Source organism: Stegodyphus dumicola, chromosome 1 (genome assembly GCF_044657685.1).
Source record: "Stegodyphus dumicola isolate Sdum_Otavi_A_Nest chromosome 1, ASM4465768v1".
NCBI classification, from domain to species: domain Eukaryota; kingdom Metazoa; phylum Arthropoda; class Arachnida; order Araneae; family Eresidae; genus Stegodyphus; species Stegodyphus dumicola.
This window is the reverse complement of record NC_140768.1, coordinates 87,441,134-87,454,944: the sequence shown is the minus strand read 5'-3', so window position 1 is coordinate 87,454,944 and position 13,811 is coordinate 87,441,134. Positions and strand designations below refer to the sequence as shown.

The following is a 13,811-nucleotide window of genomic DNA, read 5'->3' as shown; positions in this document are numbered from 1 at the left end:
TTTACTTTATATTAGGAAGTTTTGTATGAACTAATGTTGCAAATTTTAAACGAGTAATCATCTATTGTCTAGGAACAAAATCCATTTTACATTAATTTCTACAGAGAAAATAGTTTCGGTTTATGAGCATTTCGAGAAGAAGGAATAGCCTTTGTGAACAATCCAATTCGTAAACCGAGGTGTCATTATATTAAAAAAAACTTGTCTGTTGGAAATGTGCTAAAATGAATTAAAACCTTTAAAGAAGCAGATTCCACCCCAGGCCTCCAGTTTCATAAACTGGGGCTTGAATACTGGACATATTTCTTGAGATATCAAATTAACAAAGGTAAATGAACTATTTCATGCTGGTATATGCATTTGCTATCAAAAGATAAAGTCTAATTGCCCAAAGCAATTTTTATTTCAATGGCTACATATAAGGCACAAGAAATATATCTTATTACATGTTATCACAGAGAGTATTACATATCACAGGTTCACAGAAAATTCATCCTTTAGTGTTATGTTAACATAAACTGAAGGAAAGCACCTCACTGAAATATATCATGAATAGCAGCATACTTATTTATTGATGGAAATTTTAAAAAATTATTAACACTTAAAATATGCTAGAAATATTAACATATGCCTTTCCTTGTTCAAAAAAGATTATTTACATTTTAAAATCGATTATTTAGAAATTATTAAAATTATTTAGTTCATAGATACAGCTAATTGAGTTTAACAAAATTCAGAAGATTTAAAAACTTTTAAAACACCATTAACAAATTATTAAAATTGGAATACATTACGGATATCATTTTCTTTCTAAGCATGGATGACCCAAAAAAAAAAAAAAAGGGGGGGGGGTTTAAACATTTCATTGAATGATGACAATAAATAAACGGTGTCCTAAATTAAATTCTGAATTTAAAATTTTCAGCATACAGTTTAATGAAATGCAACAAATGATAGTAACATAATTTATACAAATAATTTCAAGTATTTTTCAAGTAAAAGTAAAAAGTAAGGTGTAAAGTATCTAAACTGAGATGTCTGTGTTTGAAATATCCAAATGGAAATATACTCTCTGTCATGTTTAATTATAAAAATGTTTCTTGTTTGGTTATTTTAATTTGGCAAATTAAAAGATTATCCACTTATGCAGGTAAGTTCACATAGGAAAAAAAGAAACTCGCTTATATATTTTGCAGTGTTCATGCACACAATGCAGTTTTCCTATCGGGAATAACACTGTCAATGCTCTATGGATTTCTGATACAGTCTGGTGTCTGATGCTTCCTTGGTCTGGTGTCTGATGCACGTATATAATTTTTGTCGAAAATAGCTTATACAACTCAATACAATGGGCAACTGTAAAATATATGAAATATGGACCAGAGTCAAGTAGGAAATCTTTGAATGTCTATTACTAAACAGTTTTTCATGGTTGTTGCAACAAGTTTTATGACACTGAAAAAAAAATCTTATTTCAAAGACTTTGGGGGCATGCAAGTCCACAAAACTGCTGAAGAAAGATGTTGAAAGGCACTGTAGTTGGTCGTGACTGTTAAAAGGAAGACTGCTGAAGAATAACATTTCATAATTATCATTGTTATATACACCAAGATGTAAAAGTAAAAAGTTATTTTATAGTTCTCCTAACCATATTCCATCCTTCTAACCTATTTGACAGAAGACACCACTTGAAGTTAACATGCAGACTACTGATCCTAGGGAAAACATTCTTGTTTCACAGATATCAATGTACAAGTTTTGCAACAGAGATCAAGATTCGATTTACAAACTGATTCTCATTTCTCTAGAAAAAGTACAGAGCTTGCACTTGATCGCGAATGAAACATTTTTGAAAGTGGTAGTTAACTATTTCTGGTATCATTATATTAAAGAAGTTAATCATTACTCCAGATGTTTAGAAACTAATATGAATGTTATTACTAGAGAGAAAAGGTAAAGTCTTTCAGAAAAGCCGTCGATTTCCCCCCCCTTTCAATACATCACTGTATTTAACATCACAGTGCTCAGTTTGTCAATGAATACTTGCAGAAACAAGAAATTCAAAGACTGATTTGATTAGCCAGGATTTCTATCGAAATTCAGTTTTTAATATCCCTCACTTACTCCGATTTTCTGTCCCCAAACATGGTAAATTAATTATCAGATTTAATATGAGTAATGGAATAATACTAACATTTACTATAAAATAAATGAAATAACAATTAAGAACATTAAAAATGTTTATCTTACTTGTCATTATGAACCAAATGAAAGATATATTTATATATAGAGAGAGAGACAGACAGAATATACAATTAAACCATTAAAAAATAGCTAGTATTTTTAAAAGGAAATATCAAACACTGGGAAAACTGTTCATTCAGAAAAAGAAATTTGAACAGTATCTCATTCAAAATAAATATTACTCTTCTGATATTTTATAATAAAACAAAGAATTTAAAATTACATTGGACTGACTATTATCTAAAAATAATATTTAATATAGTATTACACTATACTTATTACATTATTGAGAAGATCACTAGCAGGTGCAGGGGGAAAAAACAATAGTATGAAAGATATAAGTTACATAAAATATTTTCTTATAAGAACAACAAAGGTGCTGTAACTCCTCATTGGCTTCTTTTTAAGAGGGGCAATATATATTTATTTTGCATTATTTTAAAACATGAGTTTGTCATTATTTGACAGAATGACCCATACTGCTTAACTTCCCTCACTTTTTGAGAAAAGGTTTCATTTTCCTCAACATCATTGTAAAACATTCATACTTTTCCTAATAATTTTTCATTCCCTTGACTTTCTACTAAGAGAGAACCCTGCTAACCAGACTGTTACATCAGCATTTCTTCTGATCAAGCACAGAACTTTCATAAAAGATATGCTTCAGCTTTAGCATCCAATCCACAATTCTTCATTAATTTAAGATTGTTCTCATAAAGAAATAGAATTCCTTATATTAAGGCATCACCAATACTCTTGTGATGACAAAAATGTGTTGATACAGTAGTTATAAGAGGTGATTGTATACAGCATGTTATATAGTACCAACCTATTGGCATGGTGATAAAGGAGCTGGATGGCATAGCCTTGGGCCCTGGTTTGAATCTCAGAGAAGGTACGGACAGTTGTGAACATATAGTGTCTTGGCAGCATGGGAGTACTTAAAATACCTGTCGAGCCAAAAATTCTCTTTACAGGTTAGATGTACGAGAAGAGAAATAGCATCTGTTTTCAAAGGAGCTTACCATCTAAATTAGGACAGAGCTAGGTAAACTCACACTATCAGCTATAAGGTCCTCAAGGCTTAGGCCATGAAAGGCATAACCCTTTCCCTCCTGGTTATGATGAATTCATGGATCTGTTTAAATTACTGATCATATCAGGAAGATTAATCACAAGAACAGGCATACTGAATACTTTTTATGATGTGTTATGGATCACACTAGGTGACAATGGATCTGGTCTAGACCATGGATTTAGACAACAGATCTGATCTAGACGATGGATAGATTATATATAGATATGGTTTAGGCTTTACCTAAATATATTTATAGATCTGATCTAGACTATATATAGATACATACAGATCTAGTGTAGACTATGAAACACAATGGGATGTTAAGTCATATAAACAACATTTTAAAGAGTTCACATGATATTTAATTATCAAACATTTAAAGTTCAAGATTTGAAAACATAACTATGTGTATGCAAAATATATACCTAGTATTTTTTTATATTTAAAGATTTATTAAATTTATCAATTTAGTATTTTTATATGCCAAAAGTTTCTGCTTTCTATTGTCTAACATCGCACCTAATTTACTTTGTGGAATTTAATTTTGGACACTAGAGAAGCACTGTATAATAGATATATCTACAAAATATATATAAATATGATTTAATATGATCATATAAAAAATTCATATTACATACAAAAGATAAAAATTGCCTGCCTTAAAATATACCAACATTAAAAACAATTACAAGTTTTTCTCACACTGAAGTACAACACTGATGTTACAAGAACCACCAAACATTACTCCATTTTGAATTCATAAGTTTACACTAGACGATGAATGTTAAAATGCATTCACAATAGATATATCAAATTACATATTTGAAAATGAACAGAAATATCTACAATCAACAAAGTACACGTTTCAATATTTTTGTCATCTAATAAATTCAAACTAAAAAGTAAAAGACTTATACTCCTTGTGATCAGACATATGAATCGTATCTGCATCACAATTTCTTTAAGAAATAAAAATATACTGTAATTATTTTTGTTTACCTTTTTACTAATCTGCTATTGATTTTACATATAAAATACATTTCATTCATACAAATTATATGTACTGGAAAGACTTAGCTATACAATCCATTGATATTATAATTGAATTATATTGTATTCTAATCCATAGTATTCATTCTTCAGAGTTCATGTGTACTGCTAAATTGTGGTCAATAATCATTACACTAAAGACTGAAGCAGACTGATTCTTCGCACACAATTTAAAAAGAGCTGAAATTATTTGTATTCCAGCAAACAATTAAATTGATATTTAGTTTCTAATATTTGCATTACTAAACTATTAAATATTAAAAAACAAATTTCACTTTGAATAGCATAGTTTGTTAAATATTTAGCATATTAACCATTACTTTTCAATTAATAAAATTCTTGATTAAATTAACTGACATTTGATCAAATCAAAACTAAAGTGTTATCTAAATAGATAAATGGAATGTAAATCTTGTTCTTTTTCTGTCAGAAACATATAAGCATGCACATACGGGGGAAAAAAAAAAAAAAAAAAAAAAGAACTGGGATCAATGTACAATATTAATTTAAAGTTCATATATTTCCTAAAATTTAACAGTTATAACTAAACAATTATCACAATGCAAAAAACTAAAATTTCATAAATAAGACAATCACCAATTTGGTAAAGAAAAAAAAGCAGGAAGAAAGTTTATTCTAGCAAGTTCCTTAATTTTTTCCAAGCATTTTCTAATTACAAGCTATTACAAAATCTATGGTTTATTTGGTAATTTTTTCTATAAATATCAGTTATATTTTTTAAATTTTGCTTCAGTGATAAATCGGATCAAGATTTCACAATTGGCAGATGAATATTTTAACCACTGATGACACTCCTTTTATCCAATTCTTTAACTGTAGCAGTTTTTGAGATCTCTCTCAATATCTTCCTACAACATTTTCTTTCTAAATTCTTAAAACAAAATTTAAAACATTATTTTGCACTTGGATATTTGTCAATATATCACCAGCAATTTATTGACTCCTTTTGACAATAAAAATATATTTCCCACATCAGCAGATCAATTAAAAAGTTTTTTTTAATTGCCAGGGCATATTTGCAGTGGATATTGCATACATAATCACATCAAACAGATTGTTATTCTCTGCAATTATCTCTGCCTCCATAGGAGCTTTATTAAATAAAAAAGAAAATAACTTCCCTCACACCAATTCCCAGATCTTATTCTAATGCTTTGTTAGCTGTTGTTAGCATTACATTTTTATCCAACATTTTCTGTTATACATAGTTTTGCTGCGGGGTAATTGGAACACTCATTATCCTTTGGTAAAATACTACTATGCCAAGAAATAAAGGATTGCTTTCTCTTCATTTCTCAGCAAGTCTACCATACATATGATGTAAAAATGCAGGAAAAATTGACACTAGGTGAACAAGCATTGTCTTGAATACATGACTGCCTTCGTGATAAAAAAGATTACCAAAACATTACACTATGTGGATATGTGCTTGCTGTAATTGGTCAGAATTCAATACTGAAATAAGCGGAAGGAAAAAAATTATCCCTTTCTATAAGAATATGGAACAATTTCCAGGGTCCCTAGAATGCTTGCAGAAAAGCAGGCATGGATAGTATTACTATGGGTTCCAGCTAATACACAAGTTTCATTAATTCAATGCATAAGGGCTTTTGTACATGCAATTCGAGTATTTTAAGATATAACAGCTATAAGCATTAATACAGATTTGGTACTTTCTCACTGAAGTGCCCACCATGGTTACTCATCAGAACTGGCACACTCAATTATTGTAATTTGCCAACTTATTGATTCTCAGACGCTGGTCACCAAAATATTGCCAAAAGTATATATTTATATATATGGTAGTCACTTTAACAAGGAAATATCATTGATTTTTAATTGGAAAAAACATCAACTATTCCAAAAAAAGGAAAGAAAATAACTAACACATAGATATGAATGTGGTTTTGAACCCAAACAAAAAACTGCATACGCAATGATCTCACTGATTGCTAAAATGCATCTGCCTGATATGGAAACAACAAAGGGAACATAATGGAATGCCAGACATTATCTCAGCTTATACACTGATTAAATTTTGAAACAGAAAAGCATTTACATGACTTAGTTATGAGTGTGAGTGTTTTTAAATAAAAAACTTTCATTGATTTGAAGCATTTTTGATAGCAGATATAAACAGAAATTAGTGCAACATGATTAAAATGTAAACTATGATTATCCAATGAAGTTTTCAAAATAAAATATTAGAAAAGTACACTTGGTATATGCAAGTAAATAAACAATTTTTTTTTTTTTTTTTTTTTTACTGTGGATGGATTCAATACTTTGATACAGGCCAATCTTGAAGCATGGGTGACATCTTCAAGAAGCATGGCAGACTTTAGGGTCATTATGGAAAGTGTTAGCCATATGTTACTCACATGTCTTCATGGACTAACACGGTTAAAATATTCAACTAGTACGATGTGAAAATAAATCAAGGAGTTATTCAAAACCTTAAATGTAAATATAGGAATTCTTGGTGCTTATGAACTATCACAGCCACCTTAGCAGAGGTCAAGAAATTTTCAAAATGAACCAAACTCTGGTAACCATGCTCGTAACAATTCTTCAGTCAAGCAATGTCACCTTTTTTGTATGGTTTCAATTTGTGGTATTCCAAGTTCCAACTATTTTTAGAACCAAATCATTATATTTTTGCCATCAAATTAATTTTAAAATATTTGAAATTTGCCAGCAATGGAAGAAAATGCTGTTCAACATCTGCAAAATCGGTAAATGGAACAATGGTTTTGAAGCTGTTGTTAAAGTGCTCGTCATTAAATTTCCTCTATAAAAAAGAAATAAAAATTACTTGTAAGTACTTTACTGATTGATTTTTGGTACAAATACCGAATCAGAATTTAAAAATATGCATGTAATAACATTTATGTATGCAATAAAATTTTCCTTTGAAATGAATGAAGATTTATATCATTCTTTTTTTTCCCCCTGTAAAAAAACACCAAATTATGCCAGGTGGTTGCATTACTATGTAAGTACCAAATTCTTTTGTGCAAAATTTCTGGAATTCCAACTGCAGTGTAAAAAATTTAAGTTGAAATCAAGACAAATGACGTAATTTTCATGGCTGCTTGAAAATTGTAATTATGTAAAAAATATAATGTAACAAAAAGCTTGCTGAAAACTTCAATCAAATACAAAAAGCTAATGAGACAATGGACAACCAAGTTGAAGTATTGAAAACAGTCAAAAGCCTTCTTTTAAATAACCCATTAATCACACTTTCAGATAATGCATAATAAAATTTTAGTGTGATATTCCAGTATGTTTGATAATACAGCATCACTAAAGTCTGAAGGTGGTTGAATTATTTAACTTTTGCTATACATTACTTTTGGTAATGTTACATACATTCTTATAAGTATGTGTATGATAATAACATATTTATAATAACATATTAATATGCACTTAAAATTCAGCTCCAAAGTTTGCTGATGTTAAATTCTTCATCAAGAGAGGAAGGGCTTACATCATTAAAGGACTTTTATCCAACGGGGAAAAAAAAAGTGTTATTGCACAATTAACAAGTAATCATAACTAATACTATTATATAACATACAACAAAGTGACATTTGTGTTACAAGTATATATACATTAGTATATTAATAAAACAATAATATTCATTAAGAATAAGGGACTAGAATTTATATGTAGTTGGTTGACTGCTCTAAATCTAACAAAAATATACAATCCCTGAAAAATGCATTTTAAAAACCTGACAAAAACTAAAAATTTATTCCCTATAACAAAAACAAAACAAACTAAAGGCTTTTATTAAGGGGTCTGATCAAACAATTTTGAAATAATGCATTTACATAACCCCCCAAAAAATATCAAAAATGTACACTTCATAAAAGTTCGAAAACAGGCCTTACATCTTAAACCTAGCATACATGAACATTTTTCTGATACATGTTCAACATCAACATCTTTTACCATATGCATCTAATTAATTATTATCATAAGTATTCAAACCTAATAATTATCATCAGAAACTTATAAGAGATCGAATAACGAAAGAGAAAACATCTTTGCTCACCTACATTGAAGAACAAGGTTAGCAAAAAACACAAGCCTCCGCCAATATAAATAATATACATGCTCGAGCATTTCCACAAATTGGAAATGTATTATGTGTAGTTTTTTAATTAGTGCAAAGGGGGCCCAACAAACTAACAGATTGTGATACTGTATAATTTTTGACATACTGTGATGGTACATAAGAAGTACATAGCTAAGACATTATGTCGGAAGTTCTGAATCAAAGAGGACTTTTATTTCATCTCACCAATAAGTTATACAGCAATGTAATTTCAAAAAAGTAGGAAAAATCAACATCAATGAGTTTTCCCCCTTCCCCACCCCCTTCTGAAAAAAATAAATTACAAAAAGAATCAGCATGGATAACATGATTTTGCAGTTGTCAACTAACAAAGAGTAATGATTAAATTCTTCCAAAGCAAAAACATAATCCATACTGAAACATTTTATTCAAGAAACAACAAAATCAAATTGTATTTTACTACTCTGAAGTATCAAAACGGCACTGTAATGAGAGACCAATCTGGAAGAAAAAAGCTTTACAGAGCGGATACTGGAAAAAAAAAGATTTGCAGATTTCAACAGCTTTTCAGTTTACATACTTTCTGGTGTCAAGAGTTATAGAATTCTGGCAACTGCAACTAAAAATGAATCACTGTACAACTACCAACTGCAATAATTACATATATTCTTATTTGTGAATCTTTGTTCCCGCCTGCAATAATTACATACATTTTTATTTTACAGTTTTTGTTTCTTGTATTTACTTTGGATTTAATAAAATTAATTTCTTGAAGCTGTCTACTTGCTATTCATATCAGTTAAAATTTATGCCAATATTTATCTTTGGTACATATATATTTGTATATTCCATTAATAAAAAGTACCTTGATATGCATGTATAATACATATGCAATAAATATAACTAATACAGTACAAAGTCTTTAATCCGAACGTCCATAATCCGGACCTCAAAGCTACAAACTTTCTGTGCATGTGTAGCGTTTACACATGCACATATGCTTTATGCAGGTGCATAATACCTTTACGCATATGCATAATACCTTTACACATACGCATAATATGTTTACACATGCATGTTTAATGTATAATGGACGGTATAAGCTAGGCTAAAATTATCTAATTATCTATTTCAGTTAATGTTGCAGATTGCATTGTTCCTTAACTTTCTAAATGGATACGGCTTATTATTTTTTGCAGACTGTTAGAGCAATTTTATAAAAAGTAAGCTTGAACTTTCGATTCTGTCAAAAAGAGTTTCCGATTCTGGAGCTGCCAAAGGATCTACAAATCAAAAGCATGTTTCAATGTTCATCAAACAAAAAGTGGAATTGCTGCAAAAAATGGATAAAGGCATGAAGAAAGTGACAGAGAGGTTAGTGAAAAAGAAAAAATTTCGATTGGCAAGTTAGTCAGTATTCTCGGCACTGCAATTACAGGACTTGAACAACGGAACTTTGTAACTGAACAAGAAATTATGTCTGTTTATAGAATTACAGAGAAAGTATTAGCACATAAAAAAGCAACTTAAACAACTTACATTGAAAGAAATGTTTAATAAAGTAAACAAATAAATATATAGCTTTTTTTTGTTACATTTTAGATCATAATTGCTCTTTATTTCATAAATTACAGTTTCATATTTTTAATTTAATAAGTTCTGCATGCCATCTTACCAGATTTAAACTGATTATCTATAATCCAGAGAAACCCCTAATTCGGAATCTCCAAAGTCCCGACGAGCCCGGATTAAAGACTTCATACTGTATATGTGTATAAATAAAATACACAGAATACAAATTCACAAAATACACTATATTTTTTTAAATACAATTTTTTAATCACCTTTAATGGAAGTGTACTTTAAAGAAAGCGCACCAACATAAATTTTAAAAGTACACTTTTGTAATTATTTTTAATGAAATAAATACAGAAGTATGCTTTCTAAATTTAATAGATTTATTTTGCTTTCTAATATCATACACTAGATATATAAAAGTAAATATATCAAATAAATAATGTATATACGTAATATTAAGTAAAGAATATTCATACACATTTAATGAGTTAGGAATAATCAGTAGTAATAAGAATATAATGAAGAATAAACAAGGTAAATAAATTAAATAGGAAAAGAATGCCAATTTAAAACTTCAAATTAAGCAGAACAGCAACCTTAGTTTGACAGAGATTTTAAATAAAATTCTACTGATTTTGAGGGTCTTCAGATACATGTGCCTTTTCTTCAAGAGCAAAAACAATTCTGCATATTGTGAGAAATCTTGCAAAGTCCACAAAGTTTTTTTTTTTGCTCCTGAAAATGAGGAACCTATGTCTAAATGTCCTCAGAACTGATGGCTTTGTTTAAAATCTATGCCAAACTAATGTTAAACTAAAACTGAATTATTTTAAATTTTCATACGAAGTATTTTTTACATAAAAAAATTCTTGTCATTATCAGAAATGCTAATTCAATTCAGGATTTTATGTGATTACCGATCGATTAATATGTCTTTTGAAAATAAACAATATATGTCACATTTAAGAAACTACGATATATATTTAATGGAGCATAAGTTTTCAAAATAATGATAATGCCATGTGCAAAGTAAGTTATTTTTGTTTTGTTTTGTGTGTGTGTTGTGTGCAGTTTGTAAAAATGAAAATTTGTACTGCTTAATGAATTTCTGGTCAAGAGCAAAATATTTTGTAATATAATTAATCATAAATAACAACTTTCGAACGAAATTGACAAATTTACTAAAGCAACAATTAAAATTCATTATTTATATTTAAATACTTTTTACATCTGAAATATATTTCATCATGCAGGACATGTTATTTATGCACATGTACGAGAACAGTTTAAATTCACATTAAGGAAGGAAATTTACATTACTTTTCTAACATTGTTTTCTCCTCTTTTATAACCACATAACATTCATACTCTATTTTGATTTGGAATATTTTCTATTATAGGACAAGATGCATCATACACGGTTTTACAGAAAGATAATTACATGCATCAATGTTGCCATTTTGCCAGGGTTAGATTAAATGCATTCTTATCTCTAGTAACAATATTCTTGTTTTCAGAATAAGTATTATCAATAATTCAAAATAACTATCATAAACAAAAAGTATTTAAAGAATGTCATTTTGTTTCATTTTTTTTAATGAAATGACGACCTAAAAAGTATATTTCTTATGTTTAGAAAATTTTAGTACAGCTAAAACAAGCTGATGATAAAAGTATGTTTTTTTTTTTTTTTTTTTTTTTTTTGTTAGCAACAGAAGTTAGCACACATACTTTTCCAGAGAAAACTATTTTACACATGCTGTCCTTTAATGAAAAGTATCCTTAATGTATTCACTTAATCAAGGTTTTTTCCCCCTCATGCCAAATATTATAACTTCAATTCCTTGTTTTCTATTAATTGAATACTGCAGAACCAATTACTTAATGGTAAAATTCAAGTATCATACATGCCTTTTATATTATCATACCAGAAAAAAAAATACTGATGACAGTTGCACAAGAAAATGCAAAACTCTACAGTATTATTTACAATAAAGATAGCATTCTCATATCAAAATCAGACTTAATACTCATAATATATTCACAATCTAGACTGGACAATCTAGATTTGGATTTATGTTATCAAAATAAGCAAATTTTAATTAAAATGATTCTCAAGAATCTGAATATAATGATTCATTCCACTTTGAACCATGAGCATCGCTAGATGAACGTCTGTTCTTCTGAACAGTTTCCTCACTTCTAGAGGGTTCTAAATTCTGAGCAGTGCCATAACTGAATGAGTAACTTCTTTCATAAGACGTTCCAGGCCAACAATTAATAACTGCTTCAGATGAGGTAAGAAGACCCGAAGTTTCACCACAGTCCACTGTGGGTAATAATGGAGTAGCATGGTTGGGAACTGTGACTGATTTAACAATACTACGTGTCCCAGATGTTGCCAAAAAGCAAAACATAGGTACAAAAACAATAACTGATATTACCGCTATAACTATTACGACAATACCCCAGACAGTGTTCTTAACTGGAATTACACCTAAAAGAAAAAACACCAAAATACAATCACCAACAAAATACAAAATAAAGATTAATTTTAAAACTACAGAAATTTTTAGAAAAGTTTACAAATGCATTTTTTTGCTTTTTCTTAAAAACCAAGATATAATGAAAATATGACTGAAGAAAATAACAGATGCAGTGTTTAAATTTTAAGTAACATACAAAGCTATCATAAAATGTTATCATTTAAATACTACAAGTATTCAAAGACATCCTCTGAGCACTCTGAAGACAGAGGATAAATACAAATGTCCATAAATTTCTGAATATAAGTCATTCTGTAAATCAGCTGAGATATAACATTTCGCTGCGTATACTCAGCCAAAATTGAAAACCTGAGTATAAGCCTAATTTAAAATTGCTTTGAAGATGCAACAATACATCAATGAAATTGCAAATAAATGAATAACTAAACTAAACCTATAACACAAGCTGGAGGTAAATGTCAAGTTCTCATCGATTATAAAATTGACAATACTTCTTTTGACACCCGTAATTTCTTAATTCTCTCAACTTTGTGCACGCACAATGTTTAACACATTGGCAATGGTGTGGCAAATTTTTCTTTGGTTCTTCATTCTGAAAACCTGGTTCATAATCAGGAGAGCACTTTTCCCCTAAATATGCCCTTATTTTTAACAGAAAAATAAAATTCTGGATTTCTGCTATGTAGTAAAAGACACCGGGGTGGGGGGGGGGAACATTTTTTTGCTAATCTTAAATTAAAAGTTATCATTTTTGATGAGCAAGATCATATCATCTACAAAGCAAATAGCATCAAAGATAATGATAAAATGAAAGATGGTGGCATTTACCCACACCTGCCTGCAACAGACACAGATGTCCAAGAAGTACTACAAGGTTTCAACTTTGATACTGATAATAAAAAATTTGATTAATGTGTATTAGAATGAAATGAAATAAAAATAAGTACAAAGTCCAAAATCCGGAATGATCCAAAATCCGAACCTCAAAGGCACCACCACCACTTTCTTTTGTATGCTTTATGCATGCACATTTGATCCCCCCTTCCACACATAACACATGGAGAGTCTCGATTAAGTTCATTTCGGCACTAAATAAAATAACTTGTTATTGAAGAAACAACTATTTTAGAATAAATTTTTATAATCAATAATTTGGCTCCATTGCTGCTATCTGCTTAGCATACAGGGTTTGTTCAGGAAGTAGTAGGGCTGACTTTTTCCCGCCAAAACGTGGCAAAGAGGGGGA

At 29.4% G+C, this 13,811-nt stretch overlaps 1 protein-coding gene across 3 annotated transcripts in view; it reads right to left on the bottom strand.

Annotated features, from left to right (window-relative positions):
• Window positions 1–381: 381 nt before the first annotated feature.
• Window positions 382–13,811, bottom strand: part of LOC118197609 (uncharacterized) — a 35,416-nt gene continuing 21,986 nt past the window's right edge. For all 3 annotated transcript variants that reach the window (XM_035369154.2, XM_035369139.2, XM_035369146.2), the window contains one exon: window positions 382–12,555. In XM_035369154.2, the coding sequence (XP_035225045.1) occupies window positions 12,173–12,555 (383 nt within the window). In that variant the 3' untranslated portion in view covers window positions 382–12,172. The remainder of the gene's footprint in view (window positions 12,556–13,811) is intronic.